Here is a 16,732-nt window from a genome sequence, read left to right as displayed (position 1 = left end):
CCCATGGGAGATGGGAGGGTCCCACCTTGGGAGGGGCCCACCCCAGTCAAGGGTAGGTCGATTTGGGGACTGAACCTGAGATCAGCCAACGGTGTTTCTGGGTCCTGCATCTTGGAATGTTGTTTTCTGGGAGATGCATAGTGGGTCAGTCAGCCATTAGGGGAAGAGCAGGTCTCTCCTCCAAGGCCTCTTCCCTTCTCTATGTCTGTCACTGGCATGCATTGCAAGACCAGGAGGTAGTATCAAGCTGTATGGCTTTGGTTCTGAGGCCAGACACTTCACAGGCCTCTTTGGGAGCTGGACTGATTGGGGGTGGGGGAAGGGCTGTTGTCTCATCCCACCTACTCAATTGGTTCAGAGAAGGAAGACACAGTGGGGATAATCCAGGCCAACCCTCTCAGTTGGGGAGAAATGAGGGCTGAGATTTTGCCAGTGTCCCCAAGGGAACTGGGTTTCTGGAGAGGAGAGAGATTTCAAGGTATGCTGATGTCAGTTTCCCCACCTCCACCCCCCGCCATGGAAGCTCTGAATTCTCTCGTGAATGACTGGCAAGTGTAGTGGTCTTCTATGTACAGAATAACCCATGGGAAGTGCCCAGGGATGAATTCTGCAGAATGACTGTTGCAAATTGGTATGCCCACACAGAGAACTTGATTTTATTGAGTTCAAGGGTAAGTCCAAGTGGAGGGGTGGATCGACAGCTTTGGTTTCAGTATGGAACTATCAGGGTTGCCTGTAGATACTAATGGTCTTTGAAAGGCCCAGTAGACTTGGGGTCAGTCTTCAGCCGTGCCCCTGGGAATCAAGGGTGTCGGCTTCCACATGGGCATAGCCAAGGGCTCACTTGGATGCTGGGTTACTGGCCAGGTCTTCCACACCCCCACTACCCCATCTGCCCCTCTTCCCCCCTCCCCCACCCCCTTTCTTATCTGCCTTGGTTTCTAAAACTAAAGTGCTAAATCGGGTTCTGGCTTTGGTCACTGGTCAGTTGTGAGACTGGAAAGCTGGATGGGGACGTGGGTGAGCCAGTCTCTGGTTGTAGGAATGAGAAGAGGTGACTCAGTGGCTTGTCCCAATATGCTTAGTAGTGAGCTGGCACTGTATCCAGGGCTTCCTCAGGTTCACGGGTGACATCCACATTCTGAAACAACAGGGGGATAATATAGGAAGAATTATAGACTGAAACCCAAGACATCTGGGTCCAGCCTCCCTGTTGCTACACTCTTATTGTGGGACCTTGGGAAAGGGATTTCCCTTCTGCTTTCTCAGCCTCAGTCCACCCCCCCCACACACACTGTGAAACATGGAGGCTATCACTCAGGTCCTTTCTATGAGTCCTGACATCCTGAGAGACTCCAGTTCATTGTGGCCCAGAGTGAACAGGCTGGGCTTCAGAACTCTGGACAGAATGCTCTGCTCCTTCAGGAGCCCCTATGGTCTTTCTCTCTGGCCGGACTTCTCACTTCTTCCTTCGGGGCACCTTCCATTCTGCCAACACCATTTGGGTTTTGCATGCATTGAGGATGGCAGGATGGCAGCTCTCCTTGTTCTTAGTGTTGACTAGGGGCAACTAAAGAGTACAACAGCTAGAGCCCTGGACTCTAGTCAGGAAGGCCTGAGTTCAAATTTGGTCTCAGACACTAGCCAGGTGACCCTGGGCAAGATACTTAACTGCTGTCTGCCTCAGTTTCCTCATCTGTCAAACAGGGACAGTCATACCACCTACCTCTGTGGTGGTTGTGAAGTTCCAATAAGATAATCAAAAGCGCTTAGGACAATGCCTACTGGGCCAGTAGGCACTTAAGAAATGCTATCTGCTTGGAGGCTAACCAGATGGAAAGGAGAGACACCAGCCCATCCACAGCTGCTGCCCCCTGAGCCTCTCTCTGGCTTGCTGGGACCACTAAGAGCCCTCAGCTAGTCCTTGGCTGAACTACTAAAACTGGTCAGTAGGCGGTAGAGTGAGTGCCCCCCAAAAAGAGAGACTCCCTGGGCAGTGGGAGGGGAAGGGAGCTTTACCTGAGCGTTCAGGGAAGGGAGCTTTACCTGAGCGTTCAGGGAAGGGAGAGCTTCACTCAGGTCTTCCAAGGAGGGCTGTTTGATTGGTGGGGGGCTGGCCAGAGGAACAGGATGGAGCTTCCTGTGTGTGGGAGCATGGCTAGCTGAGCAGAGGGAGGGAGGTGGGGCTGAGAGGGGCACGAAGCCCCCGTTTCCAGCCATCATGGGAAGACAGGGCGGCTGATTGGGGGCCAAAGATGTGAACTCTGCCAACCAACTGCCACTAACAGCCAAAAGGAACTGAGAGACTGGGTCCAACTAACACAGATGAGGAAACTGAGGCCCACCTGAGAGAGGAGGGTACCTTCTGGTCTCCTGCCTCCCCCTGGCCTCTCCCCTGGGAATATGACAGCAGACACAGATCACTGGGCCCAGCTAGCTGCCTGCTTTCCAGATGAGGAACCTTAGGATCTGGTAGGAGGCTTAAGAAGATGTGCTGCAGTATTCCTGCCCCACCCCCACCCCTGAGCCACCCCCAGGGAAGTACAGTGGGAGGAACAACAAGATCCCACCTGGAGTTGGGAAACCAAGTGGGGATCTTTGAGACATGTCCCTGAAGTCACTGGCCTGAGACTAGAAGGGCAGCCCCAAGCTTTGCCCACTCCTCTTATCCAAAGTCCTTGACTGGCTTGGCCCTGAAGCCTAACCGGTTGGCAGGCTGGCACACCAGAGGCAGGCTGTGCACACAGGGAAGGATCCTGTTGGATGGATGCTGCCTTGCCATGGCAGTGCTACCAGGGGCAGATCACGCCCACCTACCTCAGGCTTCTCCCGGTGGGTGTTCACTGCTTCCACGTTCAGGTAGATAGACTCAACTTTGCAACCTGAGAATGGGGGAGAGGTGGGGATGGGGAGAGAAAGACCCGTCAATCCTGCGCAATTTACCAGTGGAAGGGGACCTAAATGGTCGCCAGGTTCATCCCTGCATTGACAGAGACAAAGGGACAGAAGGGGGGGAGGGGGGAGATACAAGAGGAAAAGGAAGGTGGCTGAGCACAGAGTGGCAAGGGCCACCCACAGTTAGGGGATGGGGCAGAGGTGATGCTGGGCCAGCAGAGGTGCTTGAGCAGGACCATGCAAGCTGAGGCAGGAGCCAGAGGATGGTGATCCTGCCCCAGAGGCTGCAGAGGTCAAGGGTGAGGAGCCAGAGCAGGTCCTTTCGTGTGGCCAGAATGAGAGGAGTGGAGCCTTTGGTTCTGGGGCAATATGGAGACTGCTGGGATAAGAGGAGACTGAGAGGAGAGGAAGCAGAGGCCACAACATGGAAGGGCAGGAAGCAGAGGGCACAGCCTCGAAGTCATGGTGGCCTACTCAGAGCCTTGAGTTTGGCCCCCCACTCACTGGGTGGCATTGCCATCACTCCTGTCTTCCCTGGGTCCTAGTTTTTCTGTCTGTAAAAGTTGTGTGCAAATGGCTGGCGGGGGAGAGGAGGAGCACTGGGAGCATCTAGGAAGCCCCTCCAGCTGTGCACTGTCCTGTCTGGGCTTGGCGCAGGGAGGAGAAGGCTGGCGCAGGGAGGAGACGATTGGAGGTAGTTACTGTCTATGGGAGCCTGGCCTCGTGGCTGGTACTCACCGTAAGCCACTGGGGTGAGCTTGAGCACTGTGTGTAGGGGACATTTCAGATAAGGCAGCTCCTCTGGAAGGGAAGGAAGAAGGGAAGGGTCAGCCAGAGGAAAGGCTGCTGCCCATCCCGTCTGTGGTCTCTCCACCATTCATCTCCCCCACCCCCCACCCCCCAGCAATGGCCAGCCACTCTTTAGCCAGCCGGTTACACACTGCAAAAAGCCCTCTGGACCCACACCCTGCCTGCCCCTAGGCTGTTTCTGCCAGAGGCCCAGGGCCTCACTACCAGCAGACTGGCAAGCCGCAGAACAGAGATCCACAGTGGAAGCTTCAAAGTAGCCTTGACCTTCAGGGAGCCTCTTGGACAGTATGGCTGGCCTACATGAGAGCAGGACTGAGGGAGGCTCTCACTCTATCTGGAGGGTCAAGAGGAGGAGAAGGGCAAGGAAGACTCCATCAGGATGCCAGGGCGCCCACCTTGGACGCCATAGATATGGGATTCATGGAGGGATCTGTAGACATGGCTAGGGCTAGGGACTTGGGCCTGCACTTTCATTGGCAGAGGAGACTGTCCACCAGTGCAGACTGGCACCCACTTTGCAACATAGTCTTATAGGGCAGCCCAGGGTTCTTAGAACTTCAGTGACTTGACCAGAGTCAACATATCAGGACACAAACTCAGTTGTTTCAGGCTTAGAGGCAGACTCTACCTTTCCTTTTCCTGTACTTCCAAAGACCCAGGAGTCCTTCCTCTCTCTGTTGATGCCAGTCTCAGCCCCTCCCCACTTTGGCAGATAATCAAAGGAATGCTACCCGTTTCTCAACTTTTGGAAGATCTCAAGTGCTTTCCTCATAGCAATCCTGTAAGGTGGCTATTGTGAATATATCTCCATTATAGAGGAGAAACTGAGGTTAAGGGCTAAGGGACATATCCAGGGTCATTTCCTAGCTGAGGAGTTTCAAAATTGTCTATGATATTCTCCCCTCTCTGGCAGGCTGTCCCTTCCCAGGTTGCCATGAGATGTTGTGACCTCTGGTGAAGAGCTTGGCCTACAGACACCCAGATAAACACTGAGCCAGGCCTCCTCAGAGCTGCCCAAGGAGGCATTTCATTGGCCTCATCTTTAAAAACCCAGGTCCACCTCCCTGCCACAGCATCCTTTTTTTTGGGCACTAACACCATAAAGCAATGGCACCTTCCCAGAGCCCTCGGCTTTGCTTTCTCCCATATTTATAGACTTCCTGGGTGGGTGGCATCTTTTTTGCAAATGGCATTAATCATAATGCTGCTTAATGTCTAGTTATCTCTTTTTAAAATTTCAATGTTAATATATCTTGTCCTAAGCAAACCACCGGTAAGAGCTTGGCCGACTGGTGAAGGCCTCGCCTCCTGTTTCTGCTTTGGACTGAAAGGGTGTTCACTGATGATGGTTTGCCATTAGCTGCTTGTCTCCCCCCCTCCCCCCCACGTGCCCACCTACATGGAGAGAGGGGGCAGTCCTTGCCTGGACTCTGGGCCAGGCAGGATATCAAGGGTTACCTGCACTCTTATCCAAAAAGTAGGCCAGGAGACAACGCATCACAGCCTGGTGGCAGATCACCAACACATTCTCCTGACGCTCCAGTTCCATGATCACAGGTTCCAGGCGCTGTACCAAGTCCTCATAGGACTAGAAGGGAGACAGACTGGAACATGAGCAACAAGGGAGAGGAACAGCGATCTAGGGGCAGGCTGGAGGTAGACCAGGGCCTTGCGGGGGGTCTGCTACATTGGCTTCTTGATCCTGGCTTTGTCCTTCAACTCCCCAGCTAGTTCTGGGAAAGCTTCCCCCCCCCCAACCCACTGCTTACAACCCTTGGCCTCAGATTCATTCGCTGTGCCATGGGGGAGCCTGATGCCCTGGCAGAGCTATCAAGGGTATTGGCATCTCTCTTGCCAGTTGGTCAAGTGAACATCTTGACTCTCAAGAAACTTTGAATCAAAATGGCTGAAGGATGGCCTGTACCCTTGGGTGTAACTTGTTTCTCAGTCCCTTCCTTTCTCATTCACAAGAGGCACATTATTTTTCACCCAGGTAGGGGTGGATGGTGCTGATCATGGACCTCCTGGAGTGTTGCAACTCAGAGAGGGGACTTCCTGCAGATGGAGTCTCAGGGTAGGCAGCATAGAACAGTGGGAGGGTACCTGCAACCAGTTGAGGAGGCTCCAGGGCCTGACCCAGCCTCCATTGGCCTGTTGCTCCTAGGGGGTCCCCCTCACCTCTCCCTTGGGGTAGCGGTAGCGATATTTGTCTTGGTCTCGAAGTGCAAATTCTTCTGGGTAATGCTCTTGGATCTCTTCATAGGTCATCTCTTCACAGACACCCTGAGATACAACAGGGGTCCATAAATGGGGGCAGGGAAGAGATCTGAGCCATGGAAACTGGATTGTGGGCCAAGGTACAGAATAGTGGCAAACAAGCTAGAGCCTGGGAGGGACTGCTTTCCCTCTAGAGCTTGGGCTCCAGGGTGTAGAGAGACTATACCCCTGCATTTCTACAGAGTCTGGGGGGGGTATACATGGGTATACATGAGTGTGAGTCTGGGGTGGGTGGGTGAATGGGTGGGTGTGTCTGTAGGAATAGTGCTTGTGATTGGCATGACTCTAGATGTGTGCATGATAACAGATCTGTGGATGGCTGGGCTTAGTTTCCCCTGGTTTGTGGTATGGGCCCATATATAGATCTGTGGCATGCATGTGGTATATACATACATGTATGAATGTGTATTCGGGGAATGTGGTATGTGCATGCTGGGATCTTGCCAGGAGGTCACTCTTCTCAGGGACCTTGCCCTCCAAGGCCATGCTCCCTAGCAGTATCCAAGAGTGCTGCCCTCCTCCTGAACTGACAGGCCTGCCTCCCTCCCTTCCTCTTTCCGTCCTTTCCTCCCTCCCTCCCCCTCACTCACAGCATCTATCTCATTCAGTGCCTTCCACTGCTCATAAGGGACCCGCAGGGCCTCAGCTGTCTGAATTGTTCTCTTCATGTGGCTTGTCCAGACCTTCAGGGAGCTGATGTCCTGGGACTGGATGAAGTTAGCCAAGGCGTACGCATACTGGAGAGTAAGAAGGAGGAGGGCAATGAAGGCTCTCTCCTTAGGCCCTGTGTGCCCTGACCCATCAGGAGAAACCCCAGCTGGTCTAAGTCAATCCAGTTCAGCCCACATTTGTCAGATGCCCACTTGGTACAACGCACTGGCCTCAATTTTGGGAAGAGAAAAACCCAGAGGAGAAGTCCTGATGGTGCTCCCATTGTAGCCAGAGGATGTGGTGCTAGCAATGATGGTCTGGAGAGGGAAGTGCTCTCTGGAAGCAGGGTTAGCACACTAGGCCAGGCAAGTGGTGCTGAAGACCTGATCCTGGGCAAGGGACGGAGTCCTCAGGGCAAGGTGATGGGGGAAGGGGAGGACAGGAGGTAAAGGCAGGGGGAGAGGGAGAGAGGGAAGAAGGGAGGGAGGAAGGGAGGGGGAAGTAAGGGAGGGAGGCAGGAAAGGCGGGAGGGAGGAGTGCATTCATAGCGTAGCTTTAGAATTTATATTTTTGTGTTTCTGTGAGTGAAGAAAGGGTTGAATGAACAAAGGAGGGGAGGAGAGAAAGGATGAGTAAAAGGAAACAGGATTTCTGGAGGAAAGAAGGAGTGAGTAAAAGAATAAATGAATGAGTGGAGAAAGAAGGGGGTGAGTAAAGGGACAAAGGCATGCTGGAAGGGCTGAGGGAGTAAAGAAAAGAAAGAATACATAGAGGAAGAGTGAAATGGAATGAGGCAAAGAAAAGAGGCCGTGGAGAAGGGAGCAAATGAGTGGGGGTAGAAAGGAAAGAAGGGAGGGAGGGAGGGAGGGAAAGGAGGAAAGGAGGGATGAAGGGAGAAAGAGGGAAGGAAGAATGGAAGATACAGTTAGGTGAAGGAGAAGGTGGTTGTCTTGAGTCCATTTTTCCCATCTATCTCCAGGACCCCAGGTCCTGACCTGTTTGCCCCTGGTGGAAAGGCCCGAATCTCCGCCAATCCGGCCTTTGAGATTTAGTTCACTCTCGCCATGGCGGCACAGGTAGATGGAACGAGGCGTGACGTGGATGTTCATCAGGTAATAGACAGTGCGGCTCTGGATGTGATCCTGTACCCTGTTCACCAGGTAGCGGGTCCCCACATCAAAGATCTTGATGTACGACAGATGGCTGCAGGAAGAGCAAGGGAACCTCAGAGAAGGGGCCTTTTCTAGGCCTCTGGCCCTCCAGTGTTAGGCTGCCACCTCTTCCAGGAAGGTGACCCCACACTTTTTTGGGTCTTCTTCATTCCTCTAACCCCCCTCTCCTATCTCTGAGTGGGCCATTCTCCCCCAGTTGTGCCTAGACTGTGCTGTCAACACTACACATGGAGCTCATGTGACAGAAGACCTAATTCAGGAAAAAAACACCTGGATTTACAAGGAAGAGAGATTTGGGGGCTGACTTTATAGAAAGCCCCCCTCCCCCCAAATACTAGCCAGGCTCTGTCTGGTCATCTGAGGTAGGAGCTACTGGGTCAGGGCTGGCTTTTCTGCCTGTGTGAGCATGGGCCTAGCGGTCAGCACCCTCCAAGAGGCTGGGAGGCCCCAGACACAGATTCCCAGAGGCCAAAGGGCACTGATATCACTGGTCATATTCTGGGGCAGATTGTGGATACACTGCCCCATCACCCCCAGGGAGAAAGTCCATCCCCCCCACATACACACACAACCTGGCTTACAGATCCAGCCCCTGCCTCCCTCTCCCAGATGCAGCAGCAAGGAAAAACCTACCTGTCCAGCTCCTCATCAATGGGCTCATAATTCATCTCATAGCACTCAATTCTCTTCAGAAAGTCTTCCACGACCTTCTCCCGGTCACAGTCTTTGTAATCTGGGCTGCTCAGTTTGACTTGCTGAGACACAGAGACAGAGAGATAGAGACCAAGAAACAGAAGAAGTCAAGTCAGAGACAGGGAGGAGGAGGAAGAGAGAGAGAGAGAGAGAGAGAGAGAGAGAGAGAGAGAGAGAGAGAGAGAGAGAGAGAGAGAGAGAGAGAGAGAACGTGGGTGCGACGGAGACAGAAGAGAGACAGAGAAATAAGAGACAAAAAGATGAAGAGAGGGTTAATGAATGTCCCTGAGACTCGTGAACATGAATGGTCTAGGCTGAGGTCATAGAATCCTTTTGGAGTCCCTCCAACCCCTTCCAGGGAGAAAGATAGTGCACTGGGACCTGACTTTCCCTTACTATGCAACTTTGAGTCAACATCACTTCCTTCTGTGGGCCTCAGTTTCCTCAATTATTAAAAGGAATCGAACAATAACCTCTAAGGTACTTTCCCCCTCTTAATCATGGATTGTTTTTACTTTGTGGGGGTTCAGCTTTCTGCTCCTCAGACTGGAGCACAATAAGGTGTGGGGGGTAGGCTCACCCAAAGAAGTGGCCATGGAATGGGGGAACTGGCTCTTGGTTGAGCTCTGGAGGGCTAGAGAGGGCCTTATGCCAAAGTGGGGCTCTCTTACCATGATGTTCTCAGCAATAATGTCTGGGTCATCACAGATGGACTCAATGAAGAAAACCTGCAAGGGGATAAGAGAGGAAGTCCTCAGTTTCTCTTATGGGTCTGGCATGTCAATCTGAGCTCATAAAATTCCCCTTAAAGTTAAAAAGACACAATTGAGATGGAAATCTTGCTAGAATATAACCAAGGACTCAGGTCACCCACACTATTTGATTCTGGGCAAATCTCTTGCCCACTCTAAGCCTCAGTTTCCCCCTCTTTAAATGAAGAGTTTGGACAACATGAGTGCCAAGGGCCCTTTCTCCCATGACTTTTTCTTCCTATCTTTCTTTGTAGCAGTCTGGAGGGAGGGAAGGAGCAGAGTATTGTGCACAAGCAAAAGTTAGTCAATGTCCAATAGAGTTATTATACCTTGTACCCATGGTCCTTGGCAAATTGCAGAATCAGTGACCGCCTCTCCCTCGTGGTATTGGTAGCATCAAAAACCTGGGGACAGAAGATAGTTTGAGGCTAGACTGAATGCCTGGGGAAGACTTCCCTGAAGAGGAGGAGGAGGAAGGGAAAATGAGATGGGGCTGGAATTGGGCCTTCACTGACAGGACAGGCAAGTGCCCAGCTCTTCAGGTGACACTGAGAAGGGGAAGGGCCAGGCTCAAGGTCAGAGGTTCAGCTGGGTCATTTCTTGGGTCCATGAACAGCTCTGGGAACTTGGATATTTTCATGTGCCTCCCTGGGCCTCCCTCCATATGCTTCCTCTGTGGGGTCATCAAGATAGCCCCAGATGACTTAATGGGACCTCCCTTCCAGCTCTGATGCTTGGGGACTCTACCCCAGCCCAGAGAGACCCTTAGGTCAATTTACCGCCACGTGGCCTTCCTCATGGCCAAGGTAATCATGGACATCATTCAGGGCTGCCAGTGCACACTGCCTGAGATTGGATAAGAGAGAGAGAGAGAAGAGGTGTAATGGAGGTGATGGAGGAAGGAGAGAGGCAGACAGACAGACAGAGACAGAGAAGGAGATAGGGCTGGTAGGGGAAAAGGAAGCCATGGCAGGGAAGAGGAAGGGGTAAAAGATTGCCATGGGAGGTCAAATGAGCAGAAGAGCCTCCTGGAGGTCAGAAGGTAGGAGGAGGAGGCTCCCTGGGGTAAAGGGAGGGAGAGCAGATGAAAGAAAGCTGGTGAGGCTGGGATGAGTAGAAGAGACGGGAAAGGAAGGTCAACAAACAAAGGGAGGGCTACTCACTTCCGGATGACCAAGGCTTCTTTGTTATCCGGCCGAAAGAATTCATAATTCTTGTATTGGACGGCCTCTCGGCGGTACTGACCTAAGTTGAACACTAAATAAAGAGTTGAGGGGAGGCAGAGTTGAGGGGGTGTTTGATCCACTGACCCTAGGAAGGGACTGGGCCCAAGGGAGTGATTTCTCTCAGTCCCTTTACTTCTTTTCTTCTGTGGGAAGACATCCAGGCTCATTCAAGGTGGGAAAGACCATGAAAGGTGCCTGGGGTGGTTTTAGTTCTGAGAATCACACTAGGAAGCAGAGCTAGGAAAGGGTAACTAGCCTGGGAAGACCCTCCTTTTCATACTAGTTGAACACCAGGGGAAGGAAATGGGGCTATGTTCCCTGGAGAAGACAAGACTGGGAGCACTTGAGAGCTGGCCTCAGCTGTCTGAAGGGCTGTCCCCTGGAGAAGGGGAGAGCCCCATTCTGCTTGATCACAGAACAATGGGAGGATGGTTTTCCCGACAAGCCAGGTCCTCCCCTTGCCACTTGCCTTCACAGCTACTAATCCTTGTGCCCCCAAGTCTTTTTGAGGCTAAATGCTTTTGGTTTCTTCAGTGGATCCTTACATGACAAATTCTCTAATCCCTTCCCCACCCTGGGCTTCCCACTTTGGCCAGGGCCTTGCCAGCATGTATGGGCTGACTAGCAAAGAGAATAGAGTGTCTGGCATCCCTTTAGCCTTGACCTTGGGCTCATGTCCTTGGATCAGGGCATGGCTTAGTTCACAGCTATATTTAATTCAATGAGCACTTATTACATGCCTACTACATGCAAGACATTCTCCACGGGGGAGAGGGGAGATACAAAACCACTGCATTGCTTTGGACTTCAGCTACTTGGGACACCTGCGAAAAACTCAAAGCAATTGACTTTGACCACAACATTGTTATGTCTTTAGTGGAGTCTTGAAATGACAAGGGTATATATATATCTGCAAGTCACAGGCCCTGAGCTGTGTCACCTTGGGCAAGTCCCTCCCACTTTAGGCACCTGTCTTCTCAACCCTGAAGGGTCCTTCCAGGTAGAGAAAGGTAACACCCAACTTCTGGGAACCTACTGAAGGAAGGGATCTTCCTTTAACTGGGGAGCCTCAGACCTTCCTTGACCTGAAGGCCTCACGTACCTTTGGTTGGGGTTCCAATCCAGTTGAGGTACCTAGTAAGTTTTGTAGAGATGTAGGTCTTGCCCCGGGCAGGCAGCCCCACCATGATCACCATTGTTGGTGAGTTGGTGAACTGGGGAATGGATGCTGGAATTCAATGCAATTTAACAAATGTTCAATAGGTTGCCTCTATGTGCCTAAGCCAGAGCTGGGTACCAGCCCCCCTCCCTCACCCAGGAGTATATGATCTAATTGGGGGGTGGTGGAATGGGAGACTGTGGCATACAAGGCAGCTTATGATGGGGCAGAAGATTCACCCAAGGAAAATGGGAAGAGGGAGAGATGGCAGGGCTGATGGAACCATTCACCAATGTGGTGACACCACATTCTTATACTGCTGCCCAACTCCAAGGTGTCTGAGGCCTTGAGACGACTGTCCCCTCACCCACCATCTCAGCAGTTTGTCAGTATGGGGGAAGGGAAAGGTCTTTGGAGTTAAGAGAGGCCTGGGCTTAAATTTCTGAGCTTCAGTTTCCTCACCTTTAGACCAGGAGTAATAATGCATACTTGTGGGAGGAAAGGCCTTGGGGAGCCTTCTAGTCCAATCTGGGGGGCAGGAAGGCTGGCTTCAAATCCCAGCTCTGATATAGTAGCACCTTGGGCCATTCCATCTTCCCAGACTGGATGGGCCCCAAAATACTAGGACTGCAAAGGCAGAACTGCCATCTTTTTTTGCCCATTTCCCAGTACCTACCATAATGCCAGCCCAGTGGCAAGGTGGGCACTTACTAAATGCTTAGACTTGAATTGAGATGATTGTTTTCAGGATAGGAGAGAGGCAGCCCCCAGAGCCCAGACTGGACCTGGGGGAGCCAGGCTGGGGGGCTGGACCTGAGGAACTGGGGCTGGGCCTGGTGGGTTGGGGCTGGGGGAGCCAGGCTGGGGGGCTGGGCCTGGGGGAACCTTGAAGGTAGTGGGGAATGAAATTAGGAAGTATCATAGGGGGAGAAAGCTTCTCTGGGTTATTGAGAAGTCAGGCTCATGTTGGCAGAAGCTAGGAGGAATGGACTGCTCCAAGGTCACACCAGCCCAAGGCCTCCCCATTCCCAGTCCCTTGCATAACTGAGCTGTTCTGGTCTTATCTGCTCATAAAGCTCAAGGAGTTCTCTCAGAACAAGACCAGGCTGTGTTATCTTTGAGGACCTGGCCCTCCTGTCTTTGCAAATATTTCTGGCTCTTGACCTTCTCATTCTCAGCCTCCCTTCCCACAGCGGCCTCCTCCTCCCTCTATCTCCTTTCTCACCATGTTGCCTTGTTTTCCTGTTCTAAAGTCTGCATTTCCAATGGATTTTTGTGGACACTGAGGCATCTCTCTGCTCCTCTCTCGGTTCTTTTCTCCAGCCCCCTCCTGTGGTATTTGCTTCTGGGACAGTGAGACAGTGTCCTCTCCTTAATGGAAACAGGATCCTCTGAGATCCAGAGAGGGCCCCACATGGTGGTTTTGTGTAACCAACACCTGTCTCCCACAGCCAGAGGGACTGAACCAAGACACGTCACCTCGCCTCACCCCAGAGGGGAGAGGGCACCCAAATTTGCTGAGTCTTCATATGGAACTCAGGAGTACTGGTTCCATACTTAGAAGGACTCCTAACATATGGGTCCTTGGGCAAGTTCTTTTCTTCTCCTGGATCTCAGTTTCCATATCTGTCGAATGTTGGCCCCAGATGATTTCCAAGGGCCTTTCCATTGCTTAAATTTGACTATTCCCTTGCTGGGTAACTCACACTCTGGACCGCCGTTTTTCCTCTCTCTAAAAGGGATATATGTGTGTTGGAGGCTGAGGGTCTGCTTTGAGACCCCAATCATCTGTTTGCAGCATTGGTGAACCCTAAAGGCCATGTCCTGAAGGAGGAGAAACTGAACAGAATGTTTCAAGAAAGAAGGGTTCTGAGTGGGAGGGGAAATTTGCCAAGGAAAGGAGAAGGTTCCAAGCAATACATCAAGAAGCGAAACTTCTAAAGGAGAGACCCAGACCCAAGTGCAGGCTGAGGAAAGTAAGGCAGGAGTACAGAAAGGGCTCCACCAAGAAACAAATGGAGATTCCCCACCTGATCAGCTGTCTCTGGCTGTCCCTACCTTGACCCTGCCAAGCCCCACTTACAGGCCCCCCACCCCCTTGGGGGACCCCCACTCATAGCCCTCCCTGAGGGCCCCCACCTCAATCCCACTCACGGCACCCTTACCCCCTTAGTAGCTCCCCCAGTCATAACCCTCCCTGGAGGCCCATCCCCACTTTCAACCCTGCCACCCCCCTGGGTACCTCTACTCCAAAACCACCTACAGTTCCCCCACCCCCTTGGGGGGACTCCCAGGCATAGACCTCCATGCCTTCCTGGGGGTCCAACATCACTTTCAGCCCTGTCATCCTCCTGGGGCCCCTACTCCAATCCCACCTACAGTCCCCTACCCCCTTGGGGGACCCCCACTCATAGGCCTCCCTGGGGCCCCAACCAGCCCTGTTATTCCCCCTGGGGGCCCCCACCCCAACTCCACTTACAGCCCCTACGACGGTGCAGACGGCTGCTGCTGGAATGGGGAATCCAGATCTTCTGTAGCCGGGTCTGAGTGAGTTCCCCCATCTCTTGGGACATGTTGGGATTCCCTCTCTTCCTCTGCTCTTTCCCTGGCTCCCTCCCTGTCTCCCTCTCTCTTCACTTTCCCACCTCTGCCTTGGCTGGGCTGGGAGGCACCCTGGGGGAGGGGGCTGTTTGGAATATTGTCCTTCCCCTGTCTCCTTGTGGAAGTGGCCCCAGGCAGGACAGAGGTCAGTAAGGGAGGCCTCTGAGCTCCCACCACCTAGTGCCTGTCCCCTAACTGTGGAGGGAGCTGATAACCTCTAGGCCTCTCCTCCTCCTCCTCCTCCTCCCTCTCCTGCTAGGGCTGCCAATGGACAGAAGGCTTTGGGTGACATCGAATCCCCTCCCTCCTGCAATGCACACCCTGCTCCAGGGGTGGGGACCATGATGGCCCCTGGGATCCGAGAGGGCAGAAGTGACTGCTGCCCTCCAAGGAAGTTACCCTAGGCAATAGCTATCATCCTCACACATCCCCATGCTCATCCCTGAAATGGCCCTTTATACCCTCCTGGGAGGTCCAGGGGAGGGAGGGAGGAGGAAAGGAGGAAGGAGGGAGGGAGAAGGGAGGGAGAAGGGAGGGAGGGAGGAAGGGAAGGAGGGAGGGAGGGAGGGAAGGAGGAGGAAAGGAGGAAAGAGGGAGGGAGGGAGGAAAGGAAGGAGGGAGGGAGAAGGGAGGAAGGAGGGAGGGAGGAAGGGAGGGAGAGAGGAAGGGAAGGAGGGAGGGAGGGAAGGAGGGAAGGAGAGAGGAAGGGAAGGAGGGAGGGAGGGAGGGAAGGAGGGAGGGAGAGAGGAAGGGAGGGAGGGAGGAGGGAGGGAAGGAGGGTGGAAGGAGGAGGAGGGGGAAGGAGGAAGGGGAGGGAGGGAAGAGGGGAGGGAGACGGAAGGGTGGCGGGAGGAGGGAGGTCTGGGCGGGGCCGGAGGAAAGGAGGGAATGAGGGCGGGAGGAAGGAAGGTCGGGAGGGACGAGGGAGGGAGCCGAGGGCGGTGGAGGGCGGACAGGGTCAAGGCGTGGCAGGTGAGTCCGGAAGCGAGTCGAGGGCGGGAATCAGGGCCGGAGGGAAGAACCTGACACATAACAGATGGCCGAAAGCTTCGAGGCCTGCCGAGCAAGCAGATGAGGGCCAGTGCAGGAGGGACCTGGAGAAAGGACAGAGGGAGAGAGGAAGACAGGGCCTGGCTCTATTCATGTGGCAAGCAAGAAGAGGAGGCTTGGGGCTGGGGGAAGACAGGACAGGGGCAGCATGGGGCAGTATCTGGGCCACTGCCCCACGCTGGCCTTGGCCCCAGGCTCCTCTGGGAGCAATGGCCTATAAGTAGGACAACTGGGGCCCTGGTCCAGAGAGAGGACACACAGCAGCCTCCCACTGGCCACGTGTGTGGGACTGTGAGCCCTCATTGCCCCCTCAGACCCCGGAGCACCGCAATCAATTCCCAAGCCTGCTGCTTCAGACCCTCAGGAGGAAGGTACAAGACTAAAACTGGTCTCAGCATGACCGCCCTGGTTCAGACTTGGAACCCCCAGGGAGCAGGGCAGAAACAGGTCTGGCTACTAATATTGCCACCACAATTACTACTACTACTACTACTACTACTACTACTACTACTACTACTACTACTACTACCTACTACTTCTGCTGCTACTACTGCTCTACTACTACTACTACTACTACTACTGCTGCTGCTTCTACTACTGCTACTACTGCTACTACTACTGCTGCTTCTACTGCTGCTACTACTGCTGCTTCTACTACTACTGCTACTACTACTACTACCGCTACTACTACTACCACTACTGCTTACTACTACTGCTGCTACTACTACTGCTACTACTACTACCACTACTGCTTCTACTACTGCTGCTACTACTGCTACTACTGCTGCTACTACTACTGCTGCTTCTACTGCTGCTACTACTACTACTGCTACTACTACTACCACTACTGCTTCTACTACTGCTACTACTACTACCATCTACTGCTTCACTGCTTCTACTACTGCTACTACTACTGCTTCTACTGCTGCTACTATTGCTGCTACTACTACTACCCTCTCTCTCTCTCTCCTCTCTCCTCTCTCTCTCCTCCTCTCTCTCTCTCTCTCTCTCTTCTCTCTTTCCTCTTTCTCTCTCTCTCCCTCCCTTCTCTTCCATTTCCTTCCCCCTTTCCTTCCTTTTCTCTCTTCCTCCCTTTCTCTCCTCTCCTTCTCTGGCCTCTCCCATTCCTTCTCTCACTGGTCCTCGTCCCTCTCTGTCTCTCTGTCTCTGTCTCTCTCTGTCACTCTGCCTGTCTCTCGCTTTTTCCTCTTCCTCTCTCTCCGTCCCTTGCCTTCCCTTTCTTTCCCCCCTTTCCTTCCTTTTCCCTCTTCCTCCCATTCTCTCCTCTCCTTTTCTGTCCCCTCCATTCTATCTCTCTCTGTCTCTGTCTTTCCTCTTCCTCTCTCAACCTCCCTTGCCTTACCTTTCTTTCCCTTTTCTTTCATTTTTTCTCTTCCTCCCTTTTTCTACTCTCCTGATGTGTTTTGTCCCACTCCATCTTATTTT

General features: G+C 53.0%; 1 protein-coding gene across 4 annotated transcripts in view; it reads right to left on the bottom strand.

The window, feature by feature from the left end:
• Nucleotides 1-923: 923 nt before the first annotated feature.
• The window catches only part of PFKFB1 (6-phosphofructo-2-kinase/fructose-2,6-biphosphatase 1), a 29,429-nt gene continuing 13,620 nt past the window's right edge, over nt 924-16,732 (bottom strand). The window contains exons 1-15 of one of the 4 annotated variants that reach the window (XM_074201318.1): nt 14,115-14,447; nt 11,579-11,704; nt 10,414-10,507; nt 10,030-10,096; nt 9,580-9,654; nt 9,170-9,226; nt 8,439-8,560; nt 7,629-7,836; nt 6,573-6,719; nt 5,884-5,988; nt 5,164-5,293; nt 3,634-3,696; nt 2,818-2,882; nt 2,047-2,140; nt 924-1,141 (exon numbers count right to left, since the gene is read on the bottom strand). In XM_074201318.1, coding sequence (XP_074057419.1) covers nt 2,072-2,140; nt 2,818-2,882; nt 3,634-3,696; nt 5,164-5,293; nt 5,884-5,988; nt 6,573-6,719; nt 7,629-7,836; nt 8,439-8,560; nt 9,170-9,226; nt 9,580-9,654; nt 10,030-10,096; nt 10,414-10,507; nt 11,579-11,704; nt 14,115-14,208 — 1,422 coding nt within the window. In that variant the 5' untranslated portion in view covers nt 14,209-14,447 and the 3' untranslated portion in view covers nt 924-1,141; nt 2,047-2,071. Of the gene's footprint in view, nt 1,142-2,046; nt 2,141-2,817; nt 2,883-3,633; nt 3,697-5,163; nt 5,294-5,883; nt 5,989-6,572; nt 6,720-7,628; nt 7,837-8,438; nt 8,561-9,169; nt 9,227-9,579; nt 9,655-10,029; nt 10,097-10,413; nt 10,508-11,578; nt 11,705-14,114; nt 14,448-16,732 lie in introns of those variants that run through there. The other 3 variants (XM_074201321.1, XM_074201319.1, XM_074201322.1) reach the window with 3 other exon arrangements.

The sequence above is a fragment of the Macrotis lagotis genome, chromosome X, assembly GCF_037893015.1.
Source record: "Macrotis lagotis isolate mMagLag1 chromosome X, bilby.v1.9.chrom.fasta, whole genome shotgun sequence".
Classification (NCBI taxonomy): Eukaryota; Metazoa; Chordata; class Mammalia; order Peramelemorphia; family Peramelidae; genus Macrotis; species Macrotis lagotis.
This window is presented reverse-complemented; position numbering and strand designations above follow the sequence as displayed.